The sequence below is a fragment of the Brachyhypopomus gauderio genome, chromosome 14 (genome assembly GCF_052324685.1).
Source record: "Brachyhypopomus gauderio isolate BG-103 chromosome 14, BGAUD_0.2, whole genome shotgun sequence".
In the NCBI taxonomy this organism is placed as follows: domain Eukaryota; kingdom Metazoa; phylum Chordata; class Actinopteri; order Gymnotiformes; family Hypopomidae; genus Brachyhypopomus; species Brachyhypopomus gauderio.
Genome location: NC_135224.1, coordinates 18,839,493 through 18,861,494, shown reverse-complemented (window position 1 = coordinate 18,861,494; position 22,002 = coordinate 18,839,493). Strand labels below are relative to the sequence as shown.

General features: G+C 42.8%; 1 protein-coding gene across 3 annotated transcripts; it reads right to left on the bottom strand.

The window, feature by feature from the left end:
- Nucleotides 1-4,485: 4,485 nt before the first annotated feature.
- LOC143474829 (uncharacterized) lies at nt 4,486-15,545 on the bottom strand. 3 transcript variants are annotated; one of them, XR_013120865.1, is made up of 4 exons: nt 13,362-15,545; nt 7,268-7,501; nt 7,107-7,163; nt 4,486-6,947 (listed from the first exon to the last, which is right to left on the bottom strand). XR_013120865.1 is itself a non-coding variant. In XM_076972447.1 (2 exons), the coding sequence occupies exons 1-2, from the start codon at nt 14,960-14,962 to the stop codon at nt 8,079-8,081; spliced, it is 1,629 nt and encodes a 542-aa protein (XP_076828562.1). In that variant the 5' UTR covers nt 14,963-15,545; the 3' UTR covers nt 7,672-8,078. The 3 variants fall into 3 exon arrangements, 1 of the variants encoding a protein (XP_076828562.1); XR_013120866.1 differs by lacking the exons at nt 4,486-6,947; nt 7,107-7,163; nt 7,268-7,501 and adding exons at nt 7,634-7,713; nt 7,898-8,106; XM_076972447.1 differs by lacking the exons at nt 4,486-6,947; nt 7,107-7,163; nt 7,268-7,501 and adding an exon at nt 7,672-8,106.
- Nucleotides 15,546-22,002: the final 6,457 nt, after the last annotated feature.

Below are 22,002 nucleotides of genomic sequence, written 5' to 3'. Positions count from 1 at the left end.
GTGGGGCTGGGTGTGTTGAGGAGGCGGAGCTGGCCATGTTGAGGAGGTGGGGTTAGCCGTGCAAGGCCACGCCCCTCCTGAGAACCCTCTGCCCCCACTCTGAAAGCCCATTGGGCAGTTAAACGTCTCTCTCAGCAAACCTGGACCAATAGGCACCCTGCCTGCCCCTTTCCCCTCTGCTCAATGGGGTTGGGGGGGGGGGGGGGGGGGGGGGTCTTGGGAGGCATTTTAGCTCTTCACATCATCTGGTGCAAATTGTTTGTACAAACTTGCCACTCGTGCACGGGTCACATGTCCTGTCCTTAACACCCACAGGTTCCCATAAATCCCTTTTGTTTTTGCATTTGCCACAGAGACACAAATGAGTCCAGAGACGGTTAACCTAACCTCCTCCAGAGATCTTAACATGTCTTCTTACGACTGAGTATGTTTTTATGATATTTATGACAAGGAACATTACTTTAACATTAGGCAGAAATATGTTCTATGCTTTTGCACCTCAGAATAACACACTGTAGAACTGATTTTCACTTACAAATTCCCTCTGTGCAGTTGTAGCTATGGGTTTAATGCCGTAGCCTACAGGGTGGTCTGAGTAAGGATCCTGTAGTACTGTTTCTGTGTACTTCACTAGGAAAACCACCAAACAGAAGCTCCGTATGAAATGAAACATAAAGTCATACTGAAGCTCAACAATAATAACTCAGTTCTCATAAAAGACACCAAAAATCACAAATAACCGATACACACTGATGTACACTGCACAGCTTGTCAGTAGTAATATATATATATATAAGTAACTACAATGTACTTAGGTAAGATAAGTATAAATATATATATATAATATATAATCATCATTATTATTATCATTATATATATATATATATATATATATATATATATATATATATATATATATATATATATCAATCATATATATATATATATATAAAAATCCCTGTGAGGACTTTTAATCGCGGCACCTGGAATTGACAGCACTAGTATATACAAAATTATTAAATGCGTAAATTGAACTACATCAAATGCAAAGACAGGTTCAAATACTTCTACAGTTGCTTTCAGATTTTCAGTCAGTTTCGAGTTCTGAAGAGGATTGTGTGATGCATCATTAGGGACTCCTGGAATGTAGTGCGCCCAAAATATCACTTTGCTTTTGTTTGTGTGGAGATACATGGACCTTGGCCACTGGTGAAATGACCACTGGGTTGAAACTGGAGACCAGACCAGATGTGAATGTGAATGTGAATTCTGCCTCTTCCACACGTTTTCCACAGTGTCCTAATACATCTCATATCAGATAGGCAAGGACTTGCACATAGACATTAACTATCTCCATTTAGAGGCTAGTTCTTCCTACCAGTTCCAGAGAAATTCCAGCTCTTTTAGATGTTAAATGAGAGACAAGGGATATCTAAATGAGAACTATAGAAGAGTTTAGATATCTAAATGAGAACTATAATTCTAAATGAGAGTCAGAGGTAGAGGAGATCGAAATGAGAACTAGAGGAGAGTTTAGAGATCTAAATGAGAACTATAATCTAAATAGGAGTGAGAGGTAGAGGAGATCTAAATGAGAAGTAGATGAGAGTTTAGAGATCTAAAGGAGAACTATAATCTAAATAGGAGTGAGAGGTAGAGGAGATCTAAATGAGAAGTAGAGAGAGTTTAGAGATCTAAAGGAGAACTATAATCTAAATAAGAGTGAGAGGTAGAGGAGATCTAAATGAGAAGTAGATGAGAGTTTAGAGATCTAAAGGAGAACTATAATCTAAATAAGAGTGAGAGGTAGAGGAGATCTAAATGAGAAGTAGAGGAGAGTTTAGAGATCTAAAGGAGAACTATATTCTAAATAAGAGTGAGAGGTAGAGGAGATCTAAATGAGTAGAGGAGAGTTTAGAGATCTAAAGGAGAACTATAATCTAAGTGAAAGTGAGAAGTAGAGGAGATCTAAATGAGAACTGGACAAGAATTAGAGAAGAGCTTGAGTGTCACATATGGTCCCACCTCCCTCCTGTCAGTCATGTCTTACTTTTGTTCTCCATGTGTTTGTGTGCCTTTTATTTTGAAATTCCTGGTTGTGTCAGTCTTCACCCCCTCCCTTATTCTCCGCCCCCTCGTCTTTACTTTCAGGTGTGTCTGGTTTGGTTCATTGTTTAGTCAGTGTATTTAAGTCCTGTGTTTAGTTTCTTATATTGCTGGTCAGTGTATGTAGTCCCTGTTGTTTCGTTCCTGGGTCTACATTACGTATTCTCTATTTCTTAAATTGTTGTTTGTTAGCTCTCGTCTTGTGTTCTAGTGTGTTCAGTCTCTGTTTTCTAGTCTTGGTGTTCGCCTCGTCTCTTTAGTTTGTAGATGTTCTCCAACATCTCCAAGACATGTCTCATTCACCTCCTCTAGGTCCCAGACAGTGGGAGATAACATCTCTGAGACATCTCATTCACCTCCTCTAGGTCCCAGACAGTGGGAGATAACATCTCTGAGACATCTCATTCACCTCCTCTAGGTCCCAGACAGTGGGAGATAACGTCTCTGAGACATGTCTCATTCACCTCCTCTAGGTCCCAGACAGTGGGAGATAACATCTCTGAGACATCTCATTCACCTCCTCTAGGTCCCAGACAGTGGGAGATAACATCTCTGAGACATCTCATTCACCTCCTCTAGGTCCCAGACAGTGGGAGATAACATCTCTGAGACATCTCATTCACCTCCTCTAGGTCCCAGACAGTGGGAGATAACATCTCTGAGACATCTCATTCACCTCCTCTAGGTCCCAGACAGTGGGAGATAACATCTCTGAGACATCTCATTCACCTCCTCTAGGTCCCAGACAGTGGGAGATAACATCTCTGAGACATCTCATTCACCTCCTCTAGGTCCCAGACAGTGGGAGATAACGTCTCTGAGACATCTCATTCACCTCCTCTAGGTCCCAGACAGTGGGAGATAACGTCTCTGAGACATCTCATTCACCTCCTCTAGGTCCCAGACAGTGGGAGATAACATCTCTGAGACATCTCATTCACCTCCTCTAGGTCCCAGACAGTGGGAGATAACATCTCTGAGACATCTCATTCACCTCCTCTAGGTCCCAGACAGTGGGAGATAACATCTCTGAGACATCTCATTCACCTCCTCTAGGTCCCAGACAGTGGGAGATAACATCTCTGAGACATCTCATTCACCTCCTCTAGGTCCCAGACAGTGGGAGATAACATCTCTGAGACATCTCATTCACCTCCTCTAGGTCCCAGACAGTGGGAGATAACATCTCTGAGACATCTCATTCACCTCCTCTAGGTCCCAGACAGTGGGAGATAACATCTCTGAGACATCTCATTCACCTCCTCTAGGTCCCAGACAGTGGGAGATAACATCTCTGAGACATCTCATTCACCTCCTCTAGGTCCCAGACAGTGGGAGATAACATCTCTGAGACATCTCATTCACCTCCTCTAGGTCCCAGACAGTGGGAGATAACGTCTCATTCACCTCCTCTAGGTCCCAGACAGTGGGAGATAACGTCTCTGAGATGCATTTCATTGGGCTTTTCTTTTCTTGTAGGCATCCGACAACAAAAGTGAGAACCTCAGCTTGGTTAAATAAAGCTCCAGAAATCACCTTCTCACAGAGACACGTGTATCCATTAGAAAAATACACTATTTTCTGCAGCTGAGGACAAAGACTTGGAGTCAGCAGAATTTACACTAGACATTTTTTTGAAGAAAAAAAATTATCAAAGGAAAGAAATCTCTTAGATGCTTAGATGTTTGGTCCTTGGTTGCTACTGGCTTTCATTACTCCTGCTTGAGAAGTCAAGTTTCCATATAGGAATGAAGAGGGTGAAAACGAACCCAAAGCCACAGGCTGCTGTCACCATGCATAAAAGTTCAGGTGTTTATCCAGGCCCACACATGCTCCGCATCAGGGCAGCCCTGCCTTCCTCCTGTTCAGTTTTAGCCCCTAATGCAACACACCTGATCCTGTTCATCTCGGGCCTTCAGTAGCCTCTGAATATTGGACACATGTGGGTGAGATTAGCCTTTGAAATAAACTTTGCAGGGTGGGTTGATCTTCAGGTCTAGAGCTACACCCCCTGTTCTATCTCCTGCATACGAGCTCCATCGAGATGTAAATGATCTAAACTATTGCTGGTGCATGAACTACAGATAAATGTGACCAAAATGAGCTTCATGAACATCTCCATAATTCAGGTGATGAATGAGAAGTCATGAACAGTCTGGTTCTCTCAGAACATCACATTGATATGTAAAATACCTACAAATGAAAGAAAGCAACTTTAATACCTTTGAGTTCAATATCACTCAACAAGTGATATTGAGCACCAGTTCATAAAGATAAAAAATAGACTGACATTCAAGGATAGACATTTAATAAGATAGCTGGTGTAACTCAAGAAAGCAGGGAAATGTGTGGTCATTACTGTGTCAGTATGTGGTAACTCATAAATTCTGAACAAAAACATTCTTCACATTCATGCCATCACAGTCAGACGGGTTTCTATGACTCTGGTGCCTCTAAATTGCATGAGATGCAGTGCTCTGATTGGCTGGTTTTGGTCAGACGCTTGAAATGATTACATTAAAAAACATCTTCATATTTCTATATAGCTTCTATATTGGACATTTTGTTTATTAATTACATTTTTTTAAATATCTAGGCTATTCTCAACACTATTTATCATGGCTCTGTCTAAGCCTAATCTTAACAAGACATGTTCACAGGCTCTGGTAGATTGAAACCAAACATTAAAAGCAGTGAAATAAATATCTTACTCTTGACACAGCATTACCTAATGGACACACAAGTAGCTGTGGAAACATCTTTACATATTGCGACCACAGTAATAATGGTCCCCGAGGCTTATAATCTGAACATACTTTTCATAAAATCTCCTTTGGCTCCCTGTGCTTCTCCTAGGAGTGCGTGCTGGATATTCTGCCTGGGTTGGTACTGTGTGTCGTTACTGTACAGCTCGGCGGGGCCAGCTGTGGTGAGCTGGAGAGTTCACCATCAGCACATCTCCTCATGGAAAGTGGTGCAGTGATTAAAGCCCCAAATTCACCAGCAAGGCAAAGTTTGCTTTGAGCTGCGGTGTGAACTGGCGTGTGCACAAATTACCAGACACAGATAGACACGTCAGCTGGAGAGCAGAAACTCTGAAACCTTGTACAGACACTGTATACTTCTGACTTCACAACTTCTGAATTTCTGACACAATTTTTTGCACTTTTAGCATTTGCATGTATAATGTTTGCATGTATAATGTACTGATGTACTGATACAGGAGTAATGTATGAGTGTCTTGGGTATCTGTACTTTAACTCAAGTAGAACACTAAAGTAACTGTAACTGTACTTTAACTCAAGGACTAAAGTGAGGACTTCTACCTGTACTGGAGTAATGTTTTATCTTGGGTATCTGTACTTTAACTCAAGTGAGGACTTCTACCTGTACTGGAGTAATTTTTTATCTTGGGTATCTGTACTTTAACTCAAGTGAGGACTTCTACCTGTACTGGAGTAATGTTTTATCTTGGGTATCTGTACTTTAACTCAAGTGAGGACTTCTACCTGTATTGGATTAATGTTTTATCTTGGGTATCTGTACTTTAACTCATGTGAGGACTTCTACCTGTACTGGAGTAATGTTTTATCTTGGGTATCTGTACTTTAACTCAAGTGAGGACTTCTACCTGTACTGGAGTAATGTTTTATCTTGGGCATCTGTACTTTAACTCACGTGAGGACTTCTACCTGTACTGGAGTAATGTTTTATCTTGGGCATCTGTACTTTAACTCACATGAGGACTTCTACCTGTACTGGAATAATGTTTTATCTTGGGCCTCTGTACTTTAACTCACGTGAGGACTTCTACCTGTACTGGAGTAATGTTTTATCTTGGGTATCTGTACTTTAACTCACGTGAGGACTTCTACCTGTACTGGAGTAATGTTTTATCTTGGGTATCTGTACTTTAACTCACGTGAGGACTTCTACCTGTACTGGAGTAATGTTTTATCTTGGGCATCTGTACTTTAACTCACGTGAGGACTTCTACCTGTACTGGAGTAATGTTTTATCTTGGGTGTCTGTACTTTAACTCAAGTGAGGACTTCTACCTGTACTGGAGTAATGTTTTATCTTGGGTGTCTGTACTTTAACTCACATGAGGACTTCTACCTGTACTGGAGTAATGTTTTATCTTGGGTATCTGTACTTTAACTCACGTGAGGACTTCTACCTGTACTGGAGTAATTTTTTTATCTTGGGTATCTGTACTTTAACTCAAGTGAGGACTTCTACCTGTACTGGAGTAATGTTTTATCTTGGGTGTCTGTACTTTAACTCACGTGAGGACTTCTACCTGTACTGGAGTAATGTTTTATCTTGGGTATCTGTACTTTAACTCACGTGAGGACTTCTACCTGTACTGGAATAATGTTTTATCTTGGGTGTCTGTACTTTAACTCACGTGAGGACTTCTACCTGTACTGGAGTAATTTTTTTATCTTGGGTATCTGTACTTTAACTCACGTGAGGACTTCTACCTGTACTGGAATAATGTTTTATCTTGGGTATCTGTACTTTAACTCACGTGAGGACTTCTACCTGTACTGGAGTAATGTTTTATCTTGGGTGTCTGTACTTTAACTCACGTGAGGACTTCTACCTGTACTGGAGTAATGTTTTATCTTGGGTATCTGTACTTTAACTCACGTGAGGACTTCTACCTGTACTGGAGTAATGTTTTATCTTGGGTATCTGTACTTTAACTCACGTGAGGACTTCTACCTGTACTGGAGTAATGTTTTGGGTGTCTGTACTTTATGTGGTTTGTGTACTTCATCCACCACTGACGCTTTGTGTTATTGGCTGCTTCTCACTGTTGTGTTGACTGGAGCCTGTTGATTGTAAAGCATTCTGAGTTGCTGAGATATACATGTATCCATTAATAATAATGATGTCTCCCATTTTAGCCCAGCATTGGCAAGAGAGATTTTAGTTTAACTCCACGTCGTCATATCGTTTTTACTTTGCGAAGGTTGAGGAGTAAAACTCACGGATCTGTTGATATGACGAGTCTCCAGCATCCAGCTTCTTTTGGAAGCAGTGATCACCTGGATGGAACATGACGACCAGACACACAAAGACCACAGGTTTCCATAAATCATAAAAACCATATACACAAATTCTCACTCCAGTAATCATTGTATGCGCCAACCTGTGGTCCAGAAGCAGGCTACTTCATTTTTAGATGGCAGGAAATAACCCTATAGAAAAGGTCAAATCATAAGAAATATGAAGAAGACTCACTACCCAGGTGGAAACAGGTTTCATGGTTCAGAAACTGAATTAAGTGGATATGAAATAAACATCCTTCTGGGGTTGGAAAAGCTGAATGTTCTCAGAGAGCCACGATCTTCTCATTCTCCTGCCACACTTGGTCTGAAGGCCTCTGTGAGAGATATACATCCCAGGTGCAAAAGGCAGAAAAGAATTATATGATTAAGTGATTGTCAGATAATGAATGAATGGATGGATGAATGAATGAAAAGAAATATCACTTATTTCATAGCCAGCTGCACATTTTTGGGATGAGGAGCATAACGTGGAGGTGTCGACTGGCACATTCAGACGAGCTAGCAGGTCAGGCACAGATGAGATGTGCTGTTTCCAAACCACCAATGATGCATACAAAATTGAGGTTTTATTTAAAACTTTGTTTTCTAAGTGTCTGACAGCTTGTTGCCTTGCTGTATACATTTGACATGTTTGGCAACACATTTGCAAGATAGCAAACCATGAATCTGATTCCAGTGTTGTTTTGGAAATAATAGCAGGGAAATATTACCCAAAACACAATCATGATGCAATGGGCAAACAAAATTCCTCTCTCAGTCAGCAGGACAGCTGACGTTGATCAGGATTCTCAAGACACACTGCCATACTGGCTGGATTACAGGCAAATTACAAGGAACATCCAGAGAAATCTCATGCAGTGCTCTCCTTCTGATGAAGGACCATCTCTCACATTACAAAGGCCAGCTGACAGCTGCCTGCCTACAAACAGATGCAAAGTGTTGTTGAAACAGTGGTCCACACTTCCTGCTTCTGAAGCAAAGCAAAACAAACAGTAACAACTACTGCTGTCTCCCTCTAACTACAGCTGTCTCCCTCTCTCTACACCTGTCTCCCTCTAATTACATCTGTCTCCCTCTCTCCTTACTGCTGTCTCCCTCTCTCTACACCTGTCTCCCTCTAACTACACCTGTCTCCCTCTAACTACTGCTGTCTCCCTCTCTCTACACCTGTCTCCCTCTAACTACTGCTGTCTCCCTCTCTCTACACCTGTCTCCCTCTAACTACTGCTGTCTCCCTCTCTCTACACTTGTCTCCCTCTAACTACTGCTGTCTCCCTCTCTCTACACCCGTCTCCCTATAACTACACCTGTCTCCCTCTCTCTACACCTGTCTGCCTCTCTCTACACCTGTCTCCCTCTAACTACACTTGTCTCCCTCTAACTATACCTGTCTCCCTCTCTATACACCTGTCTCCCTCTAACTACACCTGTCTCCCTCTCTCTACACCTTTCTCCCTCTAACTACTGCTGTCTCCCTCTCTACACCTGTCTCCCTCTAACTACATCCCTCTCCCTCTCTCTATACCTGTCTGCCTCTCTCTACACCTGTCTGCCTCGCTCTACACCTGTCTCCCTCTAACTACACTTGTCTCCCTCTAACTATACCTGTCTCACTCTCTCTACACATGTCTACCTATAACTACACCCGTCTCCCTCTCTCTACACCTGTCTGTCTCTCTCTACACCTATCTCCCTCTAACTACACTTGTCTCCCTCTAACTATACCTGTCTCCCTCTCTCTACACCTGTCTCCCTCTAACTACACCTGTCTCCCTCTCTCTACTGCTGTCTCCCTCTCTCTATACCTGTATTCCTCTCTCTACACCTGTCTCCCTCTAACTACACTTGTCTCCCTCTAACTACACCTGTCAATTCAATTCAATTCAATATAGCTTTATTAGCATGACTGTAAGGTACAGTGTTGCCAAAGCATTAAAAAAAAAAAAAACAACAATAACAATGATAATAATATTGACAAATAACAATAACAACAACAACAACAATAATAATAATAATAATAATATATGATAACATTTAGGAAAAGTTATCATTATAATTATTTACATTCTGAAACTGAAGGGGGGGGGGGGGGGGGGTCGTTTCCCACTGTCTCTCAGGCTGTGACATGTAGATACATATTTTGCAGCGAGGGGGGCGCTGTGTCCCCCTCCTAGGATGATTTTTAGTTGTTCAATTTGTGTTAGTGTTTGGAAGTTTGGGATTTTCTTTTTGAATTTGTGTATGTAAATTTCACGTGTTGGCCTGAATTTTTCACATTTTAGAAGAAAGTGCATCTCTGTCTCGACCTCACCTGTCATACAGTGACCACACAGCCTCTGCTCTCTGGGCAGCCAGGACTGTTTATACCTGCCTCTCTCTACGGCCAGGCTGTGGTCACTGAGTCTGTACTTGGTCAGGATCTGTCTCTGCTTGGTATCTCTGACAGTCAGAAGATACTCTTCCAATTCATACTCTGATTTTAGGGCCCGATAGCATTCAAGTTTGTTTTGAGTCCGAATCTCTTTTCCCCAATGTTCCAGATAATCCCTTTGACTGCGTTTGATGATGTGGTTAATGTTTAGTTTTGAGGTTAAAGCAGTGCTGGAACGAGGCTGTTGTCTGTTAATATCTGTTAGAGGGTTAATAAGCCTCAGAACCAGCTGACTGAGGGGGCTCTTTTCGGGGTTCAGTTCTTGGGTCTGTAACGTCTTAAAATGTAGCGTATCACTGGGACTCGTTTTCAGATGCATCCAGAAATTTAGAGCTCGTTTTTGGATATTGATGAACAATGGGAATCGGCCTAATTCTGCCCTGCATGCGTTGGTTGGTGTTTTTCTTTGGACTTTTAGAATCATTCTGCAGAATTCTGCATGCAGGGCTTCAGCTGGATGCTTGTCCCATCCAGTGTAGCTTTGCTGACTGAGTGGACCCCATACCTCACTTCCATACAGCGCAATGGGCTGAATCACACTATCAAATATTTTACACCAGATTGGAACCGGAATGTCGATATTGTAGAATTTTCTCCTGATGGCGTACATTGCTCGATGAGCTTTATCTTTTAGTGCATTCACTGCCATACTGAAACTCCCGGATGCAGTAATAACAAGGCCGAGGTAAGTGTACTGCATCGTGTGCTCCAGGGCGGTGCTGCCCAGACTGAACTGGTATCTGTGTTCCTGACATCTGGGCTTCTTTTGGAAGACCATAACTCTGGTCTTCTTCAGGTTTACTGCCAGGGCCCAGTTCTGGCAGTACTGCTCCAGCAGATCCAGGTGCTGCTGTAGCCCCTGTGCGCTCGGGGACAGCAGCACCAGGTCGTCTGCGTAGAGCAGGAACTTCACCTTCCCGTCCTGTAGGGCGAGACCAGGAGCTGCAGACTGTTCCAGCTGCACCGCTAACTCGTCAATGTAGATATTAAAGAGTGTTGGACTCAGACTGCAGCCCTGCCTCACTCCTCTTTTCTGAGTGAAAAATTCTGTGTGTTTGTCTCCAATTCTTACTCCACATTTGTTTCCCAAATACATTGATTTGATGATGTCATAAACTTTGCCCCCTACACCGCTCTCTAGAAGTTTGTAATAGAGTCCTTCGTGCCAAATAGAATCGAATGCCTTCTTAAAATCCACGAAACAGGCAAAGATTTTTCCATTTTTGGTCTGATGTACATGTTGGTTGATTAGGGTGTGCAGGGTGTAAATGTGGTCAGTAGTTCTGTAATTTGGAAGGAAGCCAATCTGATTTTTGCTCAGGACATCGTGTTCGGTAAGGAAAGACAGAATTCTGTTGTTTAAAATATTATTAAACACTTTCCCCAGATTACTGCTCACACAGATGCCTCTGAAATTGTTAGGGTCTGATTTATCTCCACTCTTATGGATTGGGGTAATGAGTCCTTGACTCCAGATGTCAGGAAAACATCCTGAACTCAGGACGAGGTTGAATAGTTTGAGCACTGCCCTCTGCAGCTCAGGAGTGCTGTTTTTTAGCATTTCGTTCCTGATGCTGTCGGGGCCACAAGCTTTTTTAGGTTTTAATGATTTGAGTTTTTGAGCCAATTCTTCCTGTGTTATTGGATAATCGAGAGGGTTTTGATTGTCTTTGATTGCACATTCAAGTGACTGTAATTTTTGTGTGATCAGATTGTAATTGGAATTTAGTTCTTTCTTTGAAATTTCTTTATTATACAGATTTTCAAAATGATTTTTCCAGATTTCACTGTTCTGTGTGGGTACTTTTTGTGGTTTTGTTTTGCTCAAGTTATTCCACATCTCCCAGAACTGATTATTTTTGATAGAATCTTCTATGTCTCTGAGTGTTTTATTTGTATAGTTTAGTTTTTTGGTTCTGATTGAGTGTTTATATTGTTTAAGGGTGTTACAGTATTTTTGTCTTAGGTTCTGATCTTCTGGTTGTCTATGTTTTACATTTGACAATTTTCTTAATTCTTTTCTAATCGATTGACATTCATAATCAAACCATTTTTCTTTTATCAGTTTTTTATCTTTATGTTTGTTTGTTTTTTGTAGTTCAGCCATAGAAGATGCTATGTGTAAAATGCTGTTAATTTCACTCACAGCATGATTTACACTTTTCTTATTATTCTCATAATTGTTGTTAATAAAGTTAGTGATTTTGTTAGATACGTGAACTGACTGAAGTGCAAGGATAAATTTCTCCGCACTATCAGGAGCCCATCTGTAGGTCCTGTGGACTGTGTACAGCTTACTGGACTCAGTTGCTGTTTGATTTGGTTGATGTGACCATTTCAGGTACACATTAATTTGGCTGTGGTCTGATAGAGGAGTTTGCTGTCGGACAGTGAATGCGTTGAAGGAGGAGGGATCCATGTCAGTGATGGCATAATCTACTACACTAGCTCCAAGAGCTGAACAATACGTGAACCTCCCTAAAGAGTCCCCTCTGATCCTGCCGTTAAGCATGTACAGACCTAAGGCTCGACAGAGATGCACTAACTCTTTACCGCTCTTATTTACAGAGCAGTCCAGGCTGTTTCTGACTCTGAGGGCTGGTGTGAGGTACGGAGAGCTCTGACCAAACACATGTTTATTGCCCTGTGAATCTACATAGTCTAACTTGGATCCAGTTCTTGCATTAAAATCTCCACACAGCAGCACATTTCCCTGGGCCTGGAAATGGCTGATCTCTGTGTGGAGGCTGTTGATGTACTCCTCATCGTAATACGGGGATTCTACTGGAGGAGTGTAGACAGCACACAGGTATGTGTCTGTCTCTGATATGCCAAGTTGTTTATGTAGTTTTAGCCAGCAGTGTGATTTCCCTAATTTTACGACTGTGATGTGCCTGGCCAGTTTTTCCCCGTACCACACCAACAGGCCTCCAGAATCTCGACCGCGCTGGACTGAGCTTAATTTGATTGAGGGCACAATGACCTCACAGTAACCTGAGGGACAGTGGGTGGGCGTGTCTTCACGACACCACGTCTCTGTGAGAATGAGGACATCTACACCTTCAGTGTTCTTTATAAAGTCAGGATCTCTACTCTTCAGACCAAACGCTGAGGAGTAGAGACCCTGGATGTTCCAACAACTGATATGAAATGAGCGCATTTATACAAAGTTTTAAAATACATCAATTAGGTCTACATTGTGAGACAAAACAGAAGAAATTATCTACAAACAGTAGAGTATAAGCTATTTGGAAATATTATTTCAAAAAGTATATTAACCAGTGCAATTTAGCTAAATAGATAAACATTGTATTGAACAGTGCAATTATTATTATTTATTTATTTATTTATTCTCTTCCCAGAAGTAGTATACTTCTCAGAAGTAGTATAATAGCAGTATATAGAAGTATATTTGCTTGAATATGAACAGGAGACGTTGCTCTTAATTTGGCAGCAGTCTTGTACACAGGGTGTAAAGCAGCTCTTTTATTTCTCCTAGCTCATGTGTAGCTGATGGGGGTGCTTTGGGTGGGGGTGGGGGTGCCTGTGCCACTGCAGCGGCATAGCTCTGTGGCCTTTGTCGTGGGGGGGGTTTCCTTACAGGTGATGACTTCTTGGTTGGGGGGTGTGGAGCAGCAGGTGAGTGTGGGGCTTGTGTGGATGCAGGTAGGTATGGGGAAACAGGAGGGTGGGTGTGAGGAGCCCAGGGCCTGCTGAGCCTGGCAGGTGATATCGGGGCATACCTTGGGATATACAGGGGGGGTGGTCTGAAGGAGCCTGCAGGTGGTGTGAAGTGTGGTGCAACCGTGTTGCGGCCCAGGGCTGCATCTTTTAGGGTCTTCGCAAAGATCCGGACGCCGTCCTCATGAAGGTGAATTCCATCGTGCATGTGGCGGGGTGTGATAGAGTGGTGGTAGGCCAGGTGGACGTTTGGTAGAGACGCACATCCTCTGCTGATCTCCGCGTTAATGCTGCTGATGACGTGAGGAGGAGTGTCGGAACGTGCCAACAGAGTAGAGATGATGATGCGGCTCTCGGGGAACTCTGTGCTGGCTCTCTCTGCCACTTTCCTTACTGCCTCTGCAGTGTTGCTCCGCTGGGTGTGGAGGTCATTAGTGCCTGTGTGGATGATAATACACTGAGGGCACCCAAGGGCCTCCTTTTTTAGAAGCTGGAGGGTGTGGCCAGTGGTGCTGCAGCGTTTTGCTGTTATCGTGTGTCCAGGGAAGAGCTTCTGGGGGTCAAGGAACCTTCTGTTGGAGTCCATGAGTAGCACGACATGAGGTTTCTGCTTTGCTGATGTGGCAGTAGTGGGCTGTGGGTGAGGCGTGGGTTCAGCAGGAGTTTTCTGGGTGTGTGGAGGTGGGTCGTCCTCCTTTTCAGGTGGGTTTGGCTGGTGAGGGAGACTGAGGATGTCTGAGCTGGGAGGGCTTGAGGTGACTGAGTGTTTTGTGTAGTCAGTGTCTGGTGGTGTTTGTGTGGAGGCTGAAGCACAGGGTCTGGTGTTCTGGATCTGTTCTTTCACGTCCTGTATCTGTGTTGTTAAAGTTCTCACTCTTTTTATTTCTTCTTCTTTTAGTTTTGCTATCTGTGCTCTCAGGCTGTGATTTTCTTGCTGTAGCTCTCTCAGGCTCACTCTGAGCTCAGCGATGCTGGCCTGACTCTCCCTCTGTATCTGGAGCACCTCCTCTCTGAGCTGTTGGATGGGGCTGGTGGAGCTGCTGGTGTCGTTGTGTGAGAGCCTGGCCTGTGTGTGTTCTTTGAACTCAGTAAAGTCCAGCTCCAGCATAGCCAGACTCTCTCTCAGCTGCTTGTCAGACGGGGATGGGGGCGGGGCTGTTGTGGGCTGTGTGGGCGGGGCTGTGGTGAGCTGTGTGGGCGGGGCCTCTGAATCCTCTTCAGAGTCAGTACCATTCACAGTGGTGCTGTCTACCTCTCTTTCTACCTGAGCTCTCAGGTGAGGAAAGCTCAGCTGAAAGGAGTTGAGGCTGAGCTCATTTCCCTGCACTAACACTGTCCCTTTAGTGTAATAGGTGATGGTCAGTACGGGGTTCTCAGTGTCCAGGAGTTCGTCTGTACAGACGGTTATCCTGCCCCCCCTGCCGATCCCCTCTTTGAAGGTGAAGTGGTAGTGGCTGCAGATAGCAGATCTCCAGGCAGACAAGGCGGCAGTGTGGAATATCAGGTTGTTCTTCACCCTATTGCCGTGTATTTGTATGTAGTCTGCGTACAGGGTGTCTGGGTTCTCCTGTAGGATCTGCTGCTTGTGTTTTTTCTTGGCCTGGGCGCTCCTGCATTTCTCCGGGTACGCAACCTCTCTGCACGGTGCGGCCTCCGTCTCCATGGTAACCACACAACGTATCGGTTTCTAACGGCTGCGTCTGGAGCTTAGCTAGTTAGTTTAGCGATTAGCCTGAATTACTAGCGGCTAGCGGAGTTTTAGCTGTTTATAATCTGTTTAAAAATCGGTTTTACAGACTTTCTGAAGTATTTTCAGTGTTTTCTTCCTACCTCTCTCTCTCTCGCTCTTTGGCGCTCTCTCTCTCTCTCTCCCTCTCTCTCTGCGTGTGTAGTGCTGTATTAACTCCGGCCGGTGTGTGTGGAGTTCCAGGTCTCTTTCTGCTGATTTGTCCAATGGTTTAGCAGAAATATGAAGATAAACTCCCAAAAATGTTCACAATAGATGTAATAAATAATATTTTAAGGTTAATTCTTCTGTTTGTCGCACTTTAAGACCCAAATTTGAAAGTATTTCAGGAGCTCATTTTAACTGTGGCTTCCCTCTCTCTCTCTCCCTCTCTCTACACCTGTCTCCCTCTAATTACATCTGTCTCCCTCTCTCCTTACTGCTGTCTCCCTCTCTCTACACCTGTCTCCCTCTAACTACACCTGTCTCCCTCTAACTACTGCTGTCTCCCTCTCTCTACACCTGTCTCCCTCTAACTACTGCTGTCTCCCTCTCTCTACACCTGTCTCCCTCTAACTACACCTGTCTCCCTCTCTCTACTGCTGTCTCCCTCTAACTACTGCTGTCTCCCTCTCTCTACTGCTGTCTCCCTCTCTCTATACCTGTATTCCTCTCTCTACACCTGTCTCCCTCTAACTACACCTGTCTCCCTCTCTCTACTGCTGTCTCCCTCTCTCTATACCTGTATTCCTCTCTCTACACCTGTCTCCCTCTAACTACACTTGTCTCCCTCTAACTATACCTGTCTCCCTCTCTCTACACCTGTCTCCCTCTCTCTACACCTGTCTCCCTCTAACTACACCTGTCTCCCTCTCTCTACTGCTGTCTCCCTCTCTCTATACCTGTATTCCTCTCTCTACACCTGTCTCCCTCTAACTACACTTGTCTCCCTCTAACTACACCTGTCTCCCTCTAACTACACCTGTCTCCCTCTCTCTACTGCTGTCTCCCTCTAACTACTGCTGTCTCCCTCTCTCTACTGCTGTCTCCCTCTCTCTATACCTGTATTTCTCTCTCTATACCTGTCTCCCTCTAACTACAGCTGTCTCCCTCTCTCTACTGCTGTCTCCCTCTCTCTATACCTGTATTCCTCTCTCTACACCTGTCTCCCTCTAACTACACCTGTCTCCCTCTCTCTACTGCTGTCTCCCTCTCTCTATACCTGTATTCCTCTCTCTACACCTATCTCTCACTAACTACAGCTGTCTCCCTCTCTTTACACTTGTCTCCCTATAACTACCCCTGTCTCCCACTGACTATATAACCATATAATCCATATACAGTACCTAAAACTTACTTGAAATGATTTCACTCACATTTAGACATTCCAGTTGCATATTTTAGTTACTTAGTTATTTTTGATTACAGTAAAAGTTTTGAAATCATGTAGACATTTACTGTATTCAAATTTCAATTACTGTAAACGTGTGCACCAAGGTTGAGGAATACAGCAAATGTAAGAAAAGGCATTTCTGAAATTTGAATCTAAATGAACTCAAAACTTCCTTATGAAATATAATCTACATGTTCATACTGTATCTAATGCTGCAAAACCACTTTCTGTCCTTCATAATATCAACACATGCATATCATGCATTGTTACATTACTGTAACAAAAATATGCATTAAAGTTCAATGTCCATCTGAAATTATTATTTTCTTTCTCATGCATGTAATATAATCCACTACTTGTTACTGTAATCTGAATGAATTACTGTAAAGAATTGCCATTTTAGCACAGTTGAGAACTCTCACCAACTCTAAAGGATGAAACAGATATCTACCTGATATTTACCGAAACGATGTGACTGGGGGAGATGAGCAAGCTGGAACACAGCCACGGCTCCCATTGGCTGGACTGGACTGAGATGGATTTCCATTGGCTGGGCTGGAAGAGGTTCTCACTGACTGGTCTTGATGGACCCCAATTGGACAGGCTGATAGAGGCTCCTATTGGCAAGGATAAGACAGAATCCCATTGGTTGGCTTCAGATGGACTCCCACTGGCTGGGCTGGGATGGATTCCCATTGGCTGAGCTGGGACGGATTCCCATTGGATGGTCTTAGATGGATTCCCATTGGCTGGCTTGGGATGAACACCCATTGGGTGGGCTGAAAATAGGCTCCCAATGGCTTGTATCACCTTTGTTGTTATCCCAGGGTGCTGTTGGGGTGTGTGTGTGTGTGTGTGTGTGTGTGTGTGTGTGTGTGTGTGTGTGTGTGTGTGTGTGTGTGTGTGTGTGTGTTTCCAAAACTGTGAAGATCCTTCAGTGAATTCTTCATCTGTTTCTCCACTTCACCAAATATTTGCACCACTATGTCACATGACTGAAATGACAAGAGAATGATTCATGAAAAACTGAAATGAATTTAGCTTAGTGATATGAAATCATGGGTATGTTCATCTCTTTATTAATCGGTTTTTAATGGGGTCTGACTGAGGGTTTGAAATTCACTTTGGCAATTTCAATTCAAATGCAAACTGGAAATGTTTGTATGCATATACTGTATATACCCCACTTGTCTTAGTGGTACATTCTGAATAGACCCAATGAAAGGGCCTGCAGTGACCCTATAGGCACTCCATACATACCCCCCACCCCTCTTCCTCCTCATGAGGAGGGGTAAACACTCCCCCCTGAGGCTGTCTTCCATCTAGCCCTGGTGGTCCCACTGAGTGAAATCACAGATGGTATTTCAAAAATGCACCAGAAGTCTAATGTTTATGTTATCATATTACCTTCCATTTCGGGATACGAACAGGACTCATTGTATCCATTTGGAGTATCTGTGATCGGATGTGAGCTTGCTCATCGTGACGTCTTTATTTCATGAACTGAAATCTAAAACAGATGTTGTAGGTAGGGACAATTCACTCATCATCAGAAGTAATGCATTATGACTCATGCAAAATGTGATAATTGTGCTGTTTTGAAGTATTCTAATATTTCCAAAAAGCATTTAAACATCCACAACATGTGAAAAATTACAACAGAATCTCAGCCATCCAAGAGGCCCTTGGCCTCATGAACACACTCGCACTGAGTTCTGCAGTGGAACTTCAGCAAATAGAGGACCAAGAATGGTACCGGAAGCTAATCTGAGCAACACTGGCCCAGACATGAAGGTGGATTATTTCAGTAGAAGGTCCTTTGCAATGCGTCCCCAAGTTTCAGAGAGGCTGGGTCTCGAGAGAGCAGTGCAGGACATTACAGCGGGAAGAAACCCAGACTGAAAACTGAGCCTGATCCCAGAGCCTCAGGCTGGGCCACAGTTACCATAGTAACAGCTCACAACAAAGGCAAGCAAAATTTTGAACCATTCTCAATCATTGAAAAGTTATTCTAATATTTTCTAAATATATCATTATTAAAAATAATGATTAATCGTAAAAACCTTTAAAAGGTTTTATAGCTATAAATAATTCTAGCCAGAGATGGGGTGGTGGGATACATATTTATGGAATGTTTTACTGTAACAGTTCATAACTATACATGCAGCCTTAAGTTTTGTAGCTTAGTTCAACGTTCCTAAAAGCTCCTGAACTCCAGAACACTGCAGCTGATCTTCAACGTTCCAAAGAGCTCCAGAGCTCCAGAGCTCCAGAACTCCAGAACACTGGAGCTGATCTTCAACGTTCCAAAGAGCTCCAGAACTCCAGAGCTCCAGAACTCCAGAACACTGGAGCTGATCTTCAACGTTCCAAAGAGCTCCAGAACTCCAGAGCTGATCTTCAGCATTCCTAAGAGGTCACTCCACTACTGCCTTCAGATGACTGGCTCCTGGGACTGATAATATCATATTGAAAACTCTGAGACATTCCTACAAAAGTGCACCTTCTCCCTCCTACTTGATGACAATTTGGTGGGCTGAGCTCCTACTTTCTTCAGACTGAAGTTTATCTCTGACAAACGTTTAGAAAAAACACTAGAATATAACCTAATCTATATATGCCCATGAATTGTTTTTGCACTGAAATGTCTAGTAAATGTTCTCAGATCATCTGTCAGTCTAGGATTTTCTGGTGATTTTTGGTTATGGCAGTATGTTAGATTAAGGGTATTTTCTACTAGCTAAGGATACTTTTCTGAGTAGACTAAGCACTTTTGAAAATTGCTTTGGAGTGTTTGCTAAATTCCATGAATGTTAACGTAACTGTTTTCAATTACCCACTTTCACATGCCGTTTTGGGTTTTTTCCATCTTGAGCAGATGAATTGATTGGACAGACCAGTCCTGCAGTTCCGTGTGCCGTACGGATGTGGAAATGCTGACCTGGCTGAACGTAACACGGCGACGTCAGGACGGCCCCGCCCACACTCTAACTCTAGCCAATGAGAATCAGACAGAGGAGGTGTGAAAGCTAATCTGGTTGCACCTCAGTGTGCTGTGGACATGAAGCCCACATATCCTACCACTACGCCTCACGTGGCCACGTGTGTTTCCAATGAACCCTGAAGCTAAACAAGGTGGCATGTCACACATGTTCGATGGTGTGTGTTCTTTTGGCAAAAACATGCCAGAGAAAGAGTATTCTATGTACAGCTAAGTGTTAGACTCACATGAACAGTGTGTTCTGAGTTCAGACCTTGCCTACAAGGTTAATGGAGAAAAGGTTCTTTGTAGTTTACATATCAACTAAAGACCAAGATCCAGGTTATAAAAATCAAACTAACTGTTTAGAATTTGCCTAACAAAATCAGACAAATGGACTGCTGATTTTGGCTCACTGGTGTAGACTGGTTTACATTTCTTTGGCTAACTGGTGTACACGGGTTTACATTTCTTTGGCTAACTGGTATACACTGGTTTACATTTCTTTGGATAACTGTGTGTGCACCATTTCTTTGAATATTGATTGATGTACATTGTTCCTTAGGCGTACAAATGTGTTTCTTCAGGAGATTTGTTCACTGTATCACTCATTTGGCCTCCAATCCATTTTCAGTGGGAGTGGAATGTTACGGTTAAAACCTGCTGAGACACTGAACTCCCCAACGTTACAGAGCAGAAAGTGTTTTTGGTTGTTTGTTTTTAATAAATGATGTTGTTGGAAAGTTCGGGTTTGTGTTGGTTAGTGGATCACAGTGACCATTCGGCTTTTGAAGTTGCAGGATGGATTCTGTGCTGTATCAAGCACTCTGCATTATAGAGTTTATGAGAAATAAACTGATATAATATGACAGTAACATTTGCTCTGCTTACATTCCTTGCACACGAGCACCAGTTTATGTTGCAGTAATTAGAGAGCATATTTCATGTAAAGATAACCTGACTGATGATCTGCCTATTTCCATAATCACATAATAATCAGAAATTCTGTCATAAATCTCAATTCTTAATAGAACATTGAAAATCTTTCATAATATCACTGATGAAAAAACCACGTGTTGATTAACAATGTCGTCTCTCATTGCGAATTCCTGCAGGTTCAACATGTTCTTCTATTAACCTCAAAGAATTTATTTGTATTGAATTGTTCCTTAAACCAATGTAGTGAAGAGAAGTTGCACAAGAAGAATTGAGGTCTAAATACTTTTGGAATGCCTTACAAAATCATACACGGGGTCCAGTGTTTCTAAAAAGTCCATCACAGAGCAGATGACACCACGCCCCCTGTTTGAACATGCAGAATAGCTTAAAGTAGCAGATATGAAGTGATAACTCTCCCAATTTGTCCGTTCTCCTTCTCTCTCTGTGTCTCCTCGGTCAGATTACGTTTGCGAACATAAGGCCTGTTGACCGATTCTTCACCCTGTGCAACACACCTCTCAGGTGGCTTCACACTGTTTAAAGAGCAGTTTCCTGAACTTTATGTGGCATTATTGTATCCTGGGCCTCGCACACAGACGCGCAGACGCGTTTAAAGGCGGGAGGAAGCTCAACGGGTGAATGAGCCCTGGATGTCTTTCACGCTGATTCGCAGCAGACAACCGTCTAACTGCAGCTCCGCAAAACATCCGTGAATAACTGCGGCCCTGTTAGGAAGAGCTGGGGTGGGTTACAACATCGCAAACCCCCGGGGAACTGAGATCTGTGTTTGCCTTCCGTCTTCCTGTCTCTCGTGGACACACATTGTACATATACAAAGATGGTTCCATAAATACATTTACAAAGCCCATTAAATGGACAATTAATGTCCTCAGAATTTCTCCCCTTCTGATGTTAAATGGGTGGTCCTAATGTTGGGGGACGCCTACGTCAGCTCTGCTTGTGTGGCGTTTGAGCCTGTGGGATGTCAATCATCAATGCTCATTTGAATATTAGGACCACACCCAGACTAAGCCAGTTAGACACATTTCTAAACAGTGTATTATAATATTTCTTGGTTTTTAAATATAAAATGTGTTGAATGTTTTGTATAATAAAATATTATTTTGTATTTTGTAGGTCTTTAAATGTTGTGTGTTATTATTATTTTAATGTTGATATTATTTTAATGTCTTAGGGAATATGTAAGACCTTCCACATGTCTCAGACCAGCATGTAATATTTAAATCAGTCTTTACTTATTCTAGGCACTCTGAGCTGGTTCCGGTTCTGATTTAACATTTAATTTAAATCTGCAGTGTGACCTGGTTAGGGGGGATAGTTTTACACGACACATTATTCTTAATATAATACCACCGATCTGATCAAGCGTACGGAAGTCTTAATGCTGTAGTGTATATAATGATAACCTAACAATTATGAAAGTTGTCTCACACTGCCCCCTTGTGGTGGAGAGGATGTCCAACAGATTGCCGCTTCCTGCTGCTGTACAACACACACAGGATCAATTAACCACCACAGCAGTAAAGCCCTCCCCCCCGGAAGATGGACCCTGGATTTGTACAGGATAACTTTGTCCTTTTTAATATATTTATTTTATACTTCATTTTTTTATTTAATGAAAAAAATGGATGTTAAAAAAATTTG

Bases quoted from the DNA above. Each gene is read 5' to 3' on its own strand.
- LOC143474829 (XM_076972447.1), bottom strand. From the start codon at position 14,962: ATGGAGACGGAGGCCGCACCGTGCAGAGAGGTTGCGTACCCGGAGAAA. The intron at 8,107-13,361 runs GTATGCCCCGAT...ATCTGTTTGTAG, and splicing joins CCCCCCCTGTATATCCCAAG to GCAGGCAGCTGTCAGCTGGC.